The 16,907-nt window shown below is 52.8% G+C and overlaps 1 protein-coding gene across 1 annotated transcript; it reads right to left on the reverse strand.

Annotated features, from left to right (window-relative positions):
- Positions 1-205: 205 nt before the first annotated feature.
- LOC117647631 (la-related protein 1B) lies at positions 206-16,895 on the reverse strand. Its single transcript, XM_034389495.1, has 17 exons — positions 15,426-16,895; positions 8,050-8,123; positions 7,376-7,432; positions 7,011-7,200; positions 6,630-6,934; positions 6,429-6,556; positions 6,163-6,352; positions 5,674-6,082; positions 5,451-5,584; positions 5,191-5,375; positions 4,762-5,107; positions 4,445-4,677; positions 4,188-4,348; positions 3,960-4,104; positions 3,764-3,873; positions 3,551-3,684; positions 206-3,468 (listed from the first exon to the last, which is right to left on the reverse strand). The coding sequence occupies exons 1-17, from the start codon at positions 16,219-16,221 to the stop codon at positions 3,028-3,030; spliced, it is 4,038 nt and encodes a 1,345-aa protein (XP_034245386.1). The 5' UTR covers positions 16,222-16,895; the 3' UTR covers positions 206-3,027.
- Positions 16,896-16,907: the final 12 nt, after the last annotated feature.

The following is a 16,907-nucleotide window of genomic DNA, read 5'->3' on the forward strand; positions in this document are numbered from 1 at the left end:
GTGTGACTCGATATTCAGTATGTAGAGTAAATGAAAGAAAGTTCTGAGTTTCAAAGAGTAGCATCATATCCCTTGGTTTGATGAAGTCCAAACGTGTATTTTTATGAGGAAAAAAAGATAACGACCTCAGAGGTCAGCCCACAAGTTTGAAATAACAGTTACTTAATGGAAAAGCTATTACAAAAAAAGAACAATACTGCAAATATTTTCAAGTCACAACCGCATACTTCTTTGATGAGAGACGAATTGTTTAATGGGCAATACAGGAAAAACAAAATGGAGTTTGTACATTGATGGGCAATTGTGCCCTACATTACGCTTATCAATCATCCACAGCCAAATTAACAAAAAAAATAATATAACATTTTGCACTACTCAACAGAATCTGTTAGGGGAAAAAAAACAAAGCCATTACTGCTCCCATATAAAACAATAACAAAATCAGGAGGAAACAAAGCGTATTTGCAAAGTGAGGTGCATGTGCGTGTTGATGGCCCATCACTTCAAAACTTAAGATATTCACCAATAAACATAAAGGTAATACATTACTGATTAAAGCTATGGGTCTACTCTAAGGAAAAAAAGAAAAGAGGTACAAGTTACTTCAAACTTACTGAACATTGTATCCAAAGTATAACTCTTTTAGTTCACAATGCACTTTCCATTATGAAAGGCTGGTGTGGACAGACACAGGCGCAAAATGTATGAGTAAAAAAAAATTTGTACTAGTCTTTGCAACCAAAGAACAATTTCCAGTTGAAATTCGACTGACTGCAGTAAGGCAGTTTTGATTGAGATAACAGGAGTGGAACACACTTGTACTACTTCCACTGCGCTGATGTAAGTTAAGTACAGCTCAGGAAAAAGTAAATATGGGTGCAACATTTTTTTTTGTTTAAGTCTAACAAATATACAAACCTCCTTCAAATTAATCATATCCTAACTACTTAGCTATCAACTGGTCAAGACCACAAATGTGCACACTTTGCAACAGGGCAGCAAGAATTGGAACTTACTCCAGAAGCTGGATACCAGCAGGACAATTTTACATTGCATAATTTGCACATTCATGGGTAAAGACATCACGACATTTGCTGCAAATAGCTACCACAGAGACAGACTTTAACACATTTGAGCTGAGAAATGAGCCAGAAAGGTCATTTATCCTGTGGCATAAAGCTGACAAATTACAAAACATTTTGATGCTAACATCAAACCTGAGCAAGTAAAAAGAGTAAGAGGGAAAACACTATGCATTAGTTCCAGTTGCATAAGCGTTTTCGTCCACTTAAACTCAGCTATACTTTTCATTAGCATGAAAGTAATGCATGAACAAAGCAAAAGAAAACCCTTTAAAACAACACACATTCTTCAAAAATGGTCATGATTATTCTTACCATAATATTAACAAAACAAGTTCAATAATAATAATAATAATTAATCAATTAATTACAAACACAGTGTCTGCGATAGAAAATCAGCACATTGATTTATTGGTCACTCAGGATCACCAATAAATAAATTATGTGCCGCTTTTAATGTGGTCAGTATATATTCGAATAACCTTGATAAAAGCAGACACTCACAACAAGTTGATTTTCAGCTCTTATAATACAATCTACAACATGGAGTAAAGACATGAATAATGGCTAACAGATGCAGGTTTCCAGCATCTTGGTACACATTACTGACTGACCACTCCTTGTAACAGTCAAAATGTGCAACAATTCATGACTAATAATTGAATTATTGCAACACTTATCCTCCAATTCAAGTACACTTGTCTGAAACTGTTAGTCTATGTACACTGGACTAGGAATATACAACTTGAAACATTATTACATCATTCCCTTAAAGTCGGAAGTTTATGGTACAGTAACATTATAATTTGCATAAAAATAAATTCAGCAGCTGGCACAAAACGAAGGACATGTAACACACCCAAGAGGCAGTCAATTGCTGTATTAACAAAAGCAAAGGGTTTCTTAGCTCAGCAAAAGTAAATCAAAAAGTATCAGTCCATTTCAGTCATCCAGTTAAAAAAAAAAAAAGAAAGGCAACATTGCTAGCCAGTGACAACAGACATCTGTACCCTATCCCCGTGTCCATTTTTCTGTCGGTTGTCTCACATGTCCCTGCACACAACCGGCACAACTGAGTAACATCCTCTAAAAATATATAGTCAATCTCACTGTCAATTAGAAAAGGATAAAATAGAGTACACCATTTTCATTTTTAAACAGAAAGGGATCGTATTCTGACCCTAGTTATTGAACTCAGTTTCCTTTTTTTTTTTTTGTATTTTCCCCCCTTGGCACAAATGGACCTTCACAGCCTTTGTTTCTCAAATATTAAAGAATCCAAAATCTGAAAGTCACAGATTTTTGATAAATTTCAGAGTTTTTCAAATTTAAAAGTAATCAAAAAGATAAAACTACCAAAACAAAAATATAATACAGCACTTTTATGAGCTCCAAACTCTTTGAGTCCCTGAGTTGCTGCAAGACAGATCTTGTTTTACAGAGGTCCATCTTACATTGAGTTAATATTAATAAAATAAAAAGAACTAGAAACAAAAATGGGTACAATTTCAATTTTAAGATCACATTTTACAGAAAACCTGAAGTCAATGTAGAATGCAATCTTTCAGATAAAAAATAAAGTAATAGTCATCATAACTTTCATAAGTAAATGTTCACTGTCAAAACACAATGTGGAACTTGGAAGACACCACACCTGGTATGTAAACACATAGAAGGCAAACCAAACTCAAACAAGGAAAAGAAAATACCAGTACATACCAGAAAAGGTCTAAGCAAAGACCTGCTAGCAAACAAATTGCTTTATCACACAAGTCAATTCTGAGCTGTTCAACAAAACAGATAAGACAGAGACAGGAAGTAACATACTAAAATTAAGAGTCAACTAAACAGTTAAAAAACATTTGACAGTTCCTGGTGTAAGACCCTGGTATCTCACAGAATGCCCTCCAACATGAACCACAGTAAAAGGCCTGGCCCAGTGAAACTAATTTGAGGGAGCCTTGTTAGCCGTAACCTTGTTTGTGGGCTTGAGAGCTGGCCTCAGAGGACTTTTACTTGCACTTCTGGCCTTTGGTTTCGATTCAGCATCACCTAGATTGAAGTTCACTCTTGCTTTGCTCACCGACACATTGGTTTTGTTATCTGTTTCATTTGAGCGACTGTCATCGACTGAATTCAGTCTTCTTCGACGAGTTGGGCCGCCAGGATTCACGATACGACCAGACCCGAAGGAGTTGGTGCGACGCCGCGGGTTGTTGCTGAAGGGCACTTGGCTGCCGGAGAGGCGACGCACGCGCTTGGGGGCCTGCTGGCCCTGCTGGCTGGCGCTGTGGCTAGGCTGGCTGTCATAGCTGCAACTTTCGGAGGCGCTGCGGTTGCGACGCCCGTACTTCAAGGACAACACTCGCTCATTCTCTTCTGGGGGCTGCAATCAAACCAAATGGGTTAAAAGACAAAGCCAAGCAACTCGGCAGTGCCACATAGGTGCCTTGCAGGATGACACATACCTCCAACAGTCTGAAGTCATCAATAGTTTTGAATTTAGATAGATATTCTTTCAGCTTGGGGTCCACAGCGAGCTTCTTGCTGTGCTTGTAGTACTTCAAAAATGCCCAAAACTTCTCTAGTCCATAATATTGGCCTGGAAATAAAAGTCTCCTTATGAACCGCCCTTTTCAAATTGATCAATGTTGAGCATTAGCAAACAATATGTATCTTACCACTTTCATAGTCCCTAATTGTTTCCTCTTGGAAGTCTTGGTAAAGATTGGGTTTGAAACGCTTCTCTAAACCGTAGCTGTAGAAGCGGAAGAGGCATTCCAATCCATATCTGCAAAATAAATTGCAACAGTTAGGAAATACATCAAGAGAGGATACTGGCTTAACACTAAGGCATACTAAGGCATTACTCAGTACCTGAATCCTTCCTTCGCATCTTCTAAAGCAATAGTCCTGAATTCATCATACATCTTCCTGTTGAAATTTTCCCGTAAGAAAAATGACCAGAAACGGAACAGTGTATTCATCTCCTGAGACTGCCCAATGCCAAGCTTGGAACGTTCTGAAATAAAGCAAAATGATCAGTAACAATCCTGATTCCTAATTTGCTAAAGTAAATTGAACATCAAACAGATCTTAACATACCTTTCAAGCAGCGGCTGTGGTACTTGTGATAAGCCTGCTGGGTGAAGTTGTTTTCCTTCAGCAAAGCATGTGATGGATGTTGGAATGATGGCAATGATGAAGGGATGCTTCCAATGCTACTTGACAAATGTCCCTCACTAGGACTGGTACCAGTGCTGCTGCTATAATAAGAAAAAACAATTTGCTCAGCAACAAATTTGAGTGATGCACATAAAAAAGTGAATCAAGAAACAGTTCTAAAGGCACTCCCTACGTACCTCATAGAAGCAGTTCGGGGTCGGTGTTCCCTAACATCCATAATCCAGCCCACATGGTGTTCAACAGGAGGATTACTTGAGTGGCGTGTTTTGTATTTCTTGCCTTTACTGGGTACGTTATCTTCCTTGACAACAGCATAGAACCGTTGGTGCTGCCTTTTGTTAGCACCTTTCTGATTGCCAGAACCAGACATTTGGAATTCAGGAGCATCGGCTGATAGCTTAGAAGCAACCTACAAAGACAGAATGGAAGGTAAAGATAACCACATCTCCCGTTGAAGTCATAGATAAGAACTGCACCTTAAAACTAGACTTACAAGAGATGATGGAGGTGGTGGCGGAATTTCAGGATTGGCGCTCTTCTGAGAAGACTTGGAGGCCATCTTATCAAATGTCTCTTGAGTGATAACATTTACAGTTTTGTAAGAGCCACTTTGAGGAATCCACCCCTGTACGTTAAGCTCATCTTCATAGTAAGAAAGGCCATCATTAATAGCGTGTTCTAAATCTTGAGACATTTTTACACGAGATGTGTAATCTCCAGTGCGATCATAGCCTTCGTGTCTGGAATAACGGGCGGGAAGATGTGCTGATACTTGGGTAACAATCAGTAGCTTATTGATTTCATGATCAGGCAATTCATAGTCATCCTCATCCTCTGACCTGTGAACACACATACACACAAATAAAAATTTCATGACACTACACAATTTGAATTAAAATAAGGAGGAGGAGATAAGGCTTACAAATCTGTAAATTTATTCGTACGATGAGTTCCCAAGGACATATTATCAATCTCTTCATCAAACTGGAAATCAAGCTCTTCACGATCATCTGCACTTGGTTCCTTGGCCTTCTTAAATTCCACCTCCTTCTCCTTGTTTTTGAGGTCTTCCTCTTTTTTGGAAGCAACTTTAACTTTCCGTTTTACCTGAAAAGAAGTTGTTACTTAACGTGGTTTTCTACAAAAGAATAAATTAAAAGATAAGGGATAGAAATTACTTACCTCCTGCCACAACTCATTATTGTCTATTTTAGCTGCTGTGCTACGGAAAAGTTGAAGAAGAGGCTCAGCGACTTCAGTGACTTTAGGGATTGCATTTCGATTAGGTGTAAGGCATTTCTCAATTAACTCCCGCTCTAAAACCGAGAAAAATAAATGAGATACGTCAAAGAGATTGCGACGGCAAATAATAATAAGAAATTACACAGAAGAAGAAGAGACATACCTTCATTTGTTATGTGCTTCTTGTTATCTTTTCGCTCAGCTGGTTTAGCTGGGGCAGGTTCCTTGACTTTCTCTTTCTTGGCATTTTCGTCCTTCACTTGTTTCTCAACTTGTTTCTCAACAGAGTTTGGAATAAAGGCTGGCACCTCAGGGTTCAAGTCTTCATCTGACCTGGTCAGATCTGGGGGAGGAACAGTGTTGGGAGGAAGTGGGCGAAAGTTGCGAGGCAGCGGAGGAGGAGGCAAGTTATGAAGCGGTAAGACTGGGGCCACACCGGCAGCAAGCGGCACAGTTGTTAGTCCTGGATGATGCCCTAAGGGATGGGCTGGAGCTGCTTGAGTCAAGGGAACAGAATTAGCGACCACTGCATCAGGCAGGGGCCACCTTAAGGGATCATCCTTTGTCCGTACCTGAAAAGGTAAGCACAGTGAGTTAGAAATGTTGAAGTATTGCATAATGACCATGATATCTGATTGATTCAGCAACTCACTTTGAAACCATTGAACAGCTCTAACTTGTCAGAGCTGCGCACTGCAGCCAGAATCATAGCCAGGTCTGTAGTGAGGGCCTGCAGTCTGTGGAAGGAGGCAATAAGCGTCACGGGCAAGTAGCCCTCAGCATCCATTTTCCTCCGCAGGAAGAAATCCTTCATCAGGTTTTCTTCGCTGAAATAGTACTCACTGCAAAAGAAAGAAGCGTCAAAAGAGTGCCAAAGACAGGTAAGTCAGATCAAAGTCAAAATAATGGCCAACTCACATCTGCTTCTTCACATGCTCCTGCAAGGTAGGGCCATCCATGTTGCCATAGGAGGTGCCATCGAAATAGAACGCCCCCATGTACGGCATGCCGAACGCCATCTCGCCAAGGCCATTGAACTTGCCGCCCTGCGGAGACAAACCAGTGAGAAACAGGCAACGTGGTCTAATAAGAAGCAACAAAAATCATCTTGATGCTGACCGCGGGGAAGAAGTCTGGCCTGCCAGACAGTGCACCACCCCGGCCGGCCCGCGCGGCGCCCCTGGCTCCGCCCCTGCCGCCGCGACCGCCGAAGCGAGCGTGGGCCCCGCGGGTGGAGCCGGGGCCCGGGCGGTGTGCACCGTGGCCGTCGCGACGCCCCTTGTCGTCGCCCTCGGACCGCCAGTTGGAGCCGTCGCCGTTCTCCAGGTACTCGCTGTCATCCCCCTTGTCGTGGTACCAGTCCCCCCGCTTGCCGCGGTTCTTGGTGATGTCGATTTCCAGGGGCACCCATTTCTGCTTGGGCACTGCAAGCGACAGACACAGGTCATCATTCCTGAGACATTACTGCGGAAGTGAGTGCAACTAAGACAAAACCCTTACCCTTCTTTTTCTTCTCTGCAGCGTTGTCATCCTTCGATGACACCATCTTTTTGCTGCTCTCCTTCACCCCCTCAATCTTGACTTCTCTCTTGGCCTTGTTGTTCACAACACTTTCCTCATTCTTTTTGCCAGGATGAGAATTCGATTTGTTCTCCTTGCCATAACCATTGCTCACGGGAATGTGTTTGGGCTGTAACACCATGAAAAGATGTGCTTGAAAAACACTTGTTTGGAAAGGGACAATTCATGAAAATGTCACAGTAGAATACAGAGGCTTATTTGGGCCTCATGAATAGCCATAAAGCGAAAGGGGGCAAGCACAGGCATTAACAAATTATTGTGTGTATAAAAAAAAATATACAAACCTCAACATTTACAGTGCCTAGAGTGGGCCAGTCCTCGATATCATTAAAGTTGCTTGCCTGAAATATACAATTACCACACATGAACATGCAGTGCCTTAGTTACATGCAACAACACTCACTGAGATCCACTAATTCTATTAAAAGCCGACCAGAATAGATCTTTACATTTAAGTTTACAGAAAAACTAATGTGGAAAATGTTACCCTCATAATTAAATTTCCAATGTGGAAGCAGTGGGATAAGAGAAACCTAGCTTACACCCAGAAGTAAAATAGTTCAACTCTGAGAGGAGTTTCAAAATTGGGATGATTGTCTTTCAGATTCCTGGGAGTTTGCACGGGAAATTTAATGGGAAAATGTCAAGCAGAAGAGAAACCGAAAGGCAGGGACTCTTGATTAACTGAGTAGAATTGGCGTGTGTGATGAAAAATCACAGAAGTCAGTAAAACAAAAGTGCAACATCGAGTGCAGCACAACAGTGCCAGGAGATTCGCCTGTTTGTTTTTAGTTTGCCAAACAGAAAAAAAAAGTCAAAACAGGACAGGTGGTTCCCAGGAAGTATATGTTTAGATGAAACGAGGCACCAGTCTTACAAAGGAATAAGTGCACCACACAAAAACAAGATCAATAAGCATCAAAATTCAAGCTATTAAAGTGCAGTGACGACAACTCACCTTCTGATTAAATCGCTTCCTATCCTTCGAAGCTCTGATAATAACTGGACCGGCTTCCTTTTGGACTCCGTTTTCTGAAACAGAAATTCAAACGTCAGTCATGACACCTCTCTCCTCGGTTGGGGGAAGTCCTCCACAAATGGACACGAATGAAAACGTCAAGACGAAACCTAGAGCCGCGGTCATTCCCCCGGAAAGCAACCCTTCGAAACGCCCCCTCGAGTGGCATGAGCGAGAATCCCCCCAATCCGTCCCACACGACACCTACAGCGCGCAGCGCAGTGCAGCGTCGGCGTCCAGATGCACGGACCGGAGCAACGTGACAACCAGCACACTGGTCAGCGCGCCGCGACTAGACACTGCTAGACACGCCACCGCCTAGACGAGGACAGCCAGCCAGGATCTGCGCAGCGCGCGGCAGCGCGACACTTCCGACCGAAATAGCGGCCTCCCGCGGCATGGCTGGCATGGGCGCGGCTAGCGCGGCCACCGCGGCGCCCCACACCACCGCCTGCAGACTGATTCAGAGAGTCGTTTGCGTCGCTCTGTCTCTCTCGCACTCGTGGGGCGTCCCGTGTGGGCGCGAGAGAGACAGAGCGACGGGCTGCCTAGGCTGTCCGACAAGGACGACGCCACTCCGCCAGACAGAGCGCGCACCATTTCAGCGGCTGGGGCCTAGCAGCCCAGCCGTCTGATTCCGAACACTGCTTCGTCGCTCTGTCTCTCTCGCACCGCTACGGACCGCCCCATGAGTGCGAGAGAGACAGAGCGACGAAAGCAGTGCTCGGAATCAGACGGCAGGCAGCCTAGGCACAGCGGCTGGGCGCGCGCCAGGCCTGGCCAGGCCGCACCGCACCGCGCACTCGTCGCCCCGCACCGCACCACGCCGTGCGCCTCGCGAGCCTCGCGGACCCGTCAACAACAACAGGAGCGGCACGGCGGCGCGGCACGGCGGCGCGGCAGCCACGCAGCCGGTAAACACCACGCCGCCATGCCGAACCTCGCCGCGCCTCGCGAAGGACGTGGCCAGGACGTGGCCGCCAAGGACGAGAAAGGGGAGGCAAAAGGCCTCGCCGTGCCACGCCAACCCGGAAAAAGTAACACTCGTCGTCTCGGAAGGCACGGCCATGGGCGCCATGGGCCGCGACAGGCGGCGGCTGACGGCAGGGCATCGAGCCCCGTCATCACCTTCGGGACTCTGGGAACCATTCATTAATTACGTAACGCCAAACGGGGGAGGAGGAAGGCCGCATCCTTCGCGTCCGCGGAGTTGCAAGGGCCACAGCGGGCCGACGGACCCACATCGCGAGGGGCTGCACCGTAAAAACGGTTCCTCATTTTCCCTATGGTAAAGACATGGGCGGATTTCCTGGGATTTCCTGGGAAAACCTGGAACCATTTTCACCGTGCGGGGTACCCACGTTAATCATTAGCGATCCACACACACACACAAACATGTGCCACTGACACTGACAGGTACCTGCACTGGGGGAGTCCCCGCACGGCACCGGCATCAGAACCATGTCGCATCGGCACTGGCAGGGGGAGGCGGGGCGGGGAGCGAGGGAAGGCCACCCCCAAGACGCGTCTTGGCCGACGAAGCGACGACGCCGGCGAAACCGAAAGTCACTCGCCCAGTCGAACTGACGGCCAAAACGGACGGACGCGCGCCCGGCTCGGCAGGCTGGCGCTGCAGAGGCGACACGTGGAGACCAAAACCCAACGCGGCGCGGCACAACGGCGACGGCACCAAACACGAGGCGGAGTCGCGGAACGGAGTGGCGGAACGGGGCGACGGGGAGCCGCGAGCCGCGCCGGGGCACCGCGCGCCGCCGAGGGGGGCCGCCCCGCCCCGCCCCGCCCCGCCCCGCCCTGCCCCCCTGCCCCGCCCTCGCCCTGCCCTGCCGCCCGCCGCGGTGCGGCAGTGGCGGTGCGCGGTGCGGCCGGCCTGCCCGGTATGCGATAAGTTTTGCCGGTCCGATGAGTGGCGGGGCGGGGCGGGGCGGGGCGGGGCGGGGCGGGGCGGGGCGGGGCGGGGCGCGCACCGCGAGGCGCGCGGTGCCCAAACCCGTTCCCGACAGCCCCCCTTTCTTTCCCCCTTCCCCGGACACCTGATCCGGCAACCAGGTATAGAGCGGAGCAAGACAGCCTATAAAACGAATAAGGACCTTGGCTGGCGGGCGGTAGCGGCGGCAGCACGCCGTGGCTGGCGGCTTTGAGCGACACGTTGGACTTCCCCCACCTCCGCCACCTTTCGTTTTTAAACGGAGCCGGACTCCGGGGCGGGGATGCGTGGCAAGGGCCGCAAGGCGGGCAAGGCACAGTGGGCCAGAAGACCGGTGGAGGCGGCCAAAACTCCAGAGTCGCTGAACTGAACTCGAACCGAACGTGTGACCCCACCAATCGATTCCTCGTTCGGAGAGCAATCCATCGGCGGGGTCACACATTCGGTTCGAGTCCTATTTAGCGACTCTGGAGCTCAAAACGCGTCTACAGTTTTGGCCGCCTCCACCGGTATTCTGGCCCACTGTGCAAGGGGCCCAAGGGGAGGGAGGGAGAAATAAAGCACCACGACGATAACGGGCCAGGCCGCCAGGTTCGCTGGCTCCGCTTGTCCGGTTCGGCTTCGAGCTTCGGCGATGCAAATCGCCGCCACGTACAACCAAAAGACCCATTCCGAGTGTCGCTTTCGTCGCTCTGCCTCTCTCGCACTCGTGAGGCGTCCGCCGCGGGTGCGAGAGAGGCAGAGCGACGAGAGCGACTCTCGGCATCGGCCTGCCGGCGGCAAGGCGCCGCGCGCCTCGGTGAGGCCGCGAGGGATCGGACTCGCTCGCGACGCTCGCGACCCAACGAAAGCAAAAGTCCCCCACGCACGACGCGGCGACACGCGGCGACACGCGGCCAGACCCAACGGCCGAACGGGCTGCCGTTGCGCCGCGGCCAAAAAAAGAATAAAATACAAAACCTTCGAAAACCGGGCAAACGACACAAAGATAAATTAACGAGCAGGGCGTTCAGACCAGACTATTAGACCGCCGCCTCCTGCTTCACCGCGAACAGCAGACTGATGCCGAGAGCCGTTTTCGTCGCTCTGTCTCTCTCGCACTCATGGGGCATCCCGGGAGTGGAGGTGCGAGACACAGGGTGACGAAAACGGCTCTCGGAATCAGTCTGCTGATAGCAGCCGCCACAGCAGCCCGTCGGCAGCACACTCTTTCTCGCGCAGATTCGCGGGCCGCTCAATCAGATAGCGACAATGTTGCCGGGAGCAAGACCGGGGCAGGCAGCCAAAACTCTAGACGCGTTTTGAGCTCCAGAGTCACTGAACAGGACTCGAACTGAACATGGAACGGGGACCCATTCAGTTCGAGTCCCATTTAGCGACTCTGGGGCTCAAAACGCGTCCGGGATTTTGACCAACTCCGCACCTGTCTTCTGGCCCACTGTGCGGCGTGCTAGGCACGGCTACACCGCAGTGGCGTGGGCAGGGGTGTCCAGTGGGCCAGGGTAGTATGACCCCCCTGACGATACACTAGACGGGCGCCCGAAAGTGCAGGCGGTTCATACCGCCGGAGGGTAGGCAATAGGCGTGGCAAATTTCTGCGCACGCCACTGCTACGCCCGATGCTACGCGACAGGGGGCGCGGCCGGCGGGGCGCCGCGCGCTGCACACGGTTAAAACGGTTCCTGGTTTTCCCAGGAACTCCCTGGAAATCGCCTATACCTTCACCATTGGCTTCCTGGGAAAACCAGGTTCCGTTTTTGCCGTGCAGTTACAGATACAGGTATCACTGGCAGTGTCGGGCCGCGCCGGGCTAGTCGCGCGAGGCGCCGAGAGGAACGTCCCGGACCAAGTCTCTAACCAAGTCCTGGGCCCGCTAGGGCCGATAGGGCCGATTACGTCTGTCCCTGTAGCACTCGCAGGGCCCGTAGGGCGCCCCGTAGAGGTGCGAGAGAGACAGAGCGACTCCTGGCCGGGCCGGGACTCCTCTCTAGCCCACCGCGGCGGCACCGCGAAGCGCGAACACGGCAATGGCCGCGCCGCTTCAGCCAGCCAGCCGCGGCTAGAGTGATGACCTTGAACGTTATCACTGACGTACCGCGTGGCGGTGGCGGCTAGCGCGGCTAGGCTAGGCAGCACACTCATTTTCGTCGATCCGCCCGTCTCTCTCGCACTCACGGGGCGCCCCGCGCAGCCTCGCGTAGGTGCGAGAGAGACAGGGCGATGAGAACGACTCTCGGAATGAGTCTGCCGGTTAGGCTCAAGCGGGCCGTGGCGCGACAGCGGTAGGCTACGGCAGCCTAGGCACTACCACGTGTCCGCGCTCCGCGCTCCGCCGCCATCTAGACCCACCACCACCTGTTGATCGGGGTGCCTCGCCTCGCGCCTCGCCTGCGGTGCAGACTCATCCCGACCGTCGTTTTCGTCGCTCTGTCTCACTCGCATCCACGCGGGGCGTCCCATGAGTGCGAGAGAGACGAGCCGATGAAAACGACTCTCGGAATCAGTCGGCTGCTTCGCTAGCTTCGCCACGAGCGCGTGTCACCACGTCACGTTCAACACACTGCAGAGCGAGCGTCAAGCTTTTACGACCAAAAAAAGGCCAAAAATAAAATGGGGAATTTGAAATTTGCCCAGCCCAGCGGCGGATTCGCAGGGTCAGCACAGGTTGAGGAGGCGGGGAGAGAAGATGTCTACCATACGTTTCGGATGGCCTAGCAGCAGGCGTTCAAGACGTGACAGGGTGTAAGACACCCCCCTCCCATAAAAAATATCACTCACATTGTACAACAGTACCTAAAATACAAAACGAAAAACGCCAGTTATGGGGTTTGAACCCGCGCTCCCAGAAGGAAACGGGACTCAGGTCCGACGCTTCAAACCTCTCGGCCAACTTTGCGAAGTCCGGGTGAGGGAGGAACAAAGGTGGCGACCGGGGGGCGCTGTGCGGCGCTGTGCTGGTGGAGGGGCAAGCGCCGATAGGTACCTAAGGGTGTTGAAGGCTGCCAAATTTAATTCATTTCAACCCCCTCGACAGTCAGGTGAAGTGAACTCGTTCGCCTTTGACGGCCGGGGCACCGGGGCACTTGACAGCCGCCTGGCAGGTAGGCAAATTGCATCCTGTACGGAGGCGAAGAGCAAGGCCTGAACCGAGCCCCCCTCCTTCTTCAAACTTTCAGCGCGCGCCGCTGATACGAAGAGGCAGTGTATCGGCAACACGCGCACTCGCGCACCGAGAGGACAGCAGACCGATTCCGAGAGTCTCTCTCGCGCCTGTGCGGGACGCCCCATGAGTGCGTCAGAGACAGAGCGACGATGCCCACCCCACAATCAGATCGCCGGATGCCCACCGAGTAGAGTGGCGCCCGGCGCCTGCAATTGGCAATCGCACTCCAAGCCGCCAAGCCCACGGCAAGCCTACAGCATGTGCCAGTGTGCCAGTGCGCCCAGCGCCGGCCCCGCGACCGCACGCCCGACTGGGGCTCCTTCCGAGAGTCGCTCTGTCTCTCTCGCACTCACGGAGCGTCGCGTGTGGGTGCGAGAGAAACAGAGCGACGAAAAACGACTCTCTGCATCAGTCTAGAGCGGCGGGGCCATCGGTGTGCCCCTCTCACGCCGATAAGTGCCGCCCCACGAGTGCGAGGGAGACAGAGCGACGAAAACGACTGTCGGAATCAGTCTGCAGGGCAGGCCGGGCAGGCCGATGACGCGTGAGGCCATCCACGTCGCTTGCACCTGCCGCCGCGCCGTGCCGCCGACACATCGCACGGCGGCGCGCGGCGGCCGCGGCCACAGGCCTGCCGTGCAAATGTGCAAATGGTGCACTGCAGAGGTCCGCGCCTCCGCGCCGCTCCGCGCCCTGCCAGCGACAGGCGAACCACTCGGCAAAAAAAACAGACAACAGACGGCAGGATGTCAAAGCCGCAGGGCCGGGCGACGAGGCGCGGGGCGGTGGCAGTGCGGTAGCAGTGCGCTAGCGCCGTGGCGCGCCACCCCGACCACACCAACACAGCGACAGCCGCCGCGCCCCGCCCACGGCTATTTTAAAGCACTTGATACGAAGGCCTTTCACCCTCCCTTCCCCTCGGCTCGTCTGACACGCACGCGAAAACAACAAGCACGGGCCATTTCGCCGCCACGCCGCCACCAGGCCGCCACTGTCCCCGCGAGTAGCCTCAGAGTAGCCCGGCCCGGCGTGGCCCGCGAGGACCGGGGACAAAAAGCAACGGGGGCGGGGCGGGGCGGGGCGGGGCGGGGGTCCGCACCCTAGCGATTCGCTGTGGCGTGCAGCGCCGAGCAGACGCAGCACCGCGCAGCACCCCGCTCCAGGCCGCCGTCAGCACCGCCATGGCACGCGCCCAGCCGCCACTTTCATCGCTCTGTCTCTCTCGCACTCACGGGGCATGCCGTATGGGTGCGAGAGAGACAGAGCGACGAAAACGACTCTCGGAATCAGTCTGCTGTCCAGCGCCCCGGACGTTCACGTCGACCCGATGGGCACGCCGGAGCACGCCAAGCAGGCCACCAAAGCCAGCGGGCCGAGGCCAAGACCGCCCCCGTCGCCGAGACGGCATGGACACGGGGGAGGGGGAGGGGTACTCGACGACCTTGCCGTGCGCGGCCATGCCAGGCCAGGCCGTGCCACGCCAGGCCATGCACGGCCCGGCTCATGGCTGCACGCCGCGACCCGGCTCAACCGGTACCTGATGGAGAGTCCCATCCCATCCCGGGTAGCTGGCCTGCAGCCTGCAGCGGCTCCAAGAGCGAAGCTGCGAAGCTCTGTGCCGTCGGCAGCCGTCGGCCACATTACTTGGGGCAGGGCAGGCGGGCAGGCCGGGGGTGGGGGAACCAGCATGGGGTAGGTAAGGGCAGAGCCACCAACCACTGCCAACTGCAGCATGCAGCAGCACATGCCTCAGGTGCACTTCATTTAGCTTGGACCTAATGCCATTGATTCGCATGACTGCTTGCCAGCTTTCTTCTTCCACCCCCCCAATTATCTTTTAATAACCTAATTGCCACAGGGAGAGGTGAAGAATGGAAACACGACAGGGATTTGACCATGCAAGGAATATGGATGAATGAACTAGTGCTCAGATCAACACTCAAGTGTAGTTAGAATACAATGGTTCTAACAGGAATACTAATAATAAATAGTTCGACCCTTCATAATAAAACCATCCTAACTTGCCAGGGCACTGGGAGAATATCTTAACTCGTTAAGTTTTGAGTGGGAGTTAGAATGATTTCCCAGCATAGCTGCTTAAGACAGTCTTCTAGTCCCGGGCAAGTTTGGACAGTTTCCAAAAACCCAAGCAAGTTACGGTGGTTTTAATAGGAGGGCTTGAATAAATTTAGGGAAAACCATACTTACCAACAGCGACAGGCTGAGATGCGCTTTTTGCCACAGGGTCTTCCCTAACGTCCACTGGCCGTTCAGTCCTTGACGGGGCTGCTGGTGTTGACACCGAAGCGGGCACTGAAGGTGCAACAGCTGGCACTGCAGGCTTGGGTGCTGCCGGCGCTGAAGCAGCTGGCTTGGTGGGCACTGGTGCCACTGGAGTCGCAGCAGTCGGCTTTGCTGACACCGGCGCAGGAGCAACAGCTGGCTTCACTGACACTGGGGCATTGTTCGCTACGGCTGGTGCAGCTGCACTAGGGGTATTTTCCTTCCCCGTTATGACAGAGGCAGCATTCTTGTTGACAACCCATGGGTTCACTTTAGGCAGCGGAGCTTCGACAAATTTCTGTTTCTCCTCCGCAGGGCTTTCTGCTGAGCTACCTTCATTAGAGCTAGGGGCTGCAGGATTTGCAGCGGGAGCCGCAGTGGCTGGGGTGGCAGATGCTGGGGTGGTGGTTGCTGTGGGGGTGGCGACTGCAGTGGCAGACGCAGGGGTCGATGCAGCGGCAGCTGCGGGGGTAGCTGCGGTAGCTGCAGGGGGGTCCACAACTGCCTGTTGCTGCGAGGGGGCCTTTGCCGTCTGGCCGGTGCCCTTCTCGGCCGACTCCTTGGGGGCCACTTTGTCTGATTTGTCCACACTGTCGCGTCGGACGGGGTCCTTGTTGAGCAGCGCCCCGGCGTACGACGACGTCGCTTCGGCGGCCGGGGCCGGGAGGGCCGGGGATTGAGGCGAGGCCTGCGGGGCAGCAGCTGCAGCTGGGGCGGCCATTTTGCAGGGCCTCTGCCGGAGGTCCCAACCTAGACCTCTGCACGGCTAGCCGGGCCTACGCCGCGTTGGGACAAGGAGCGCAGAGGGTGCGGGTGCAGTGCAGGCGACGCCAGGCGCCACGGAGCGGGGGCGAGCCCGCAGCCTTGGGGTGCAAATTGGCCAACAATATGGTTCACACTGTGGGACGGCGAGCGCCACCAGGCAGCATGGTGAGGGAGGCTGCGGCGGTGAGGTTCGGGGCGCCCTCGACACGACACACACACACTGACACACACGGCACTGTCACGGTCTTGTCTTAACCAGTCACGGCGTCACGACACGAATCACAGTCCGTCTGAAACATGACATCGACGTCAACACTCGGCGCTCAACTTCCACGCCCGGACCTCGGCTGCCTCGGCACCGCACTTCCGCAATGCTTGCTCTGCTCGCGATGCATGCGATCGTGCCGTCAACATAGTAGTCTCCTCCTCGTCGCCAAATCGCGATCGTCGTCGCGTCGTGTCGTCAACTACAAAGTTTGCGGACCGCCGGCGCACGGGAACACGCACGCAGCGCCTAAAACACGTTTCATTATGTTTACACGACACTTTAGGATTCACTTTTTCGCGAGGACGGGCACGAGCACATGTGCTGCGACGACGCTCCGCTTGCCACAAAAACACAAGACAGATGGCGCTGCGGGC

This window comes from Thrips palmi, unplaced genomic scaffold, assembly GCF_012932325.1.
Source record: "Thrips palmi isolate BJ-2018 unplaced genomic scaffold, TpBJ-2018v1 HiC_scaffold_2, whole genome shotgun sequence".
Classification (NCBI taxonomy): domain Eukaryota; kingdom Metazoa; phylum Arthropoda; class Insecta; order Thysanoptera; family Thripidae; genus Thrips; species Thrips palmi.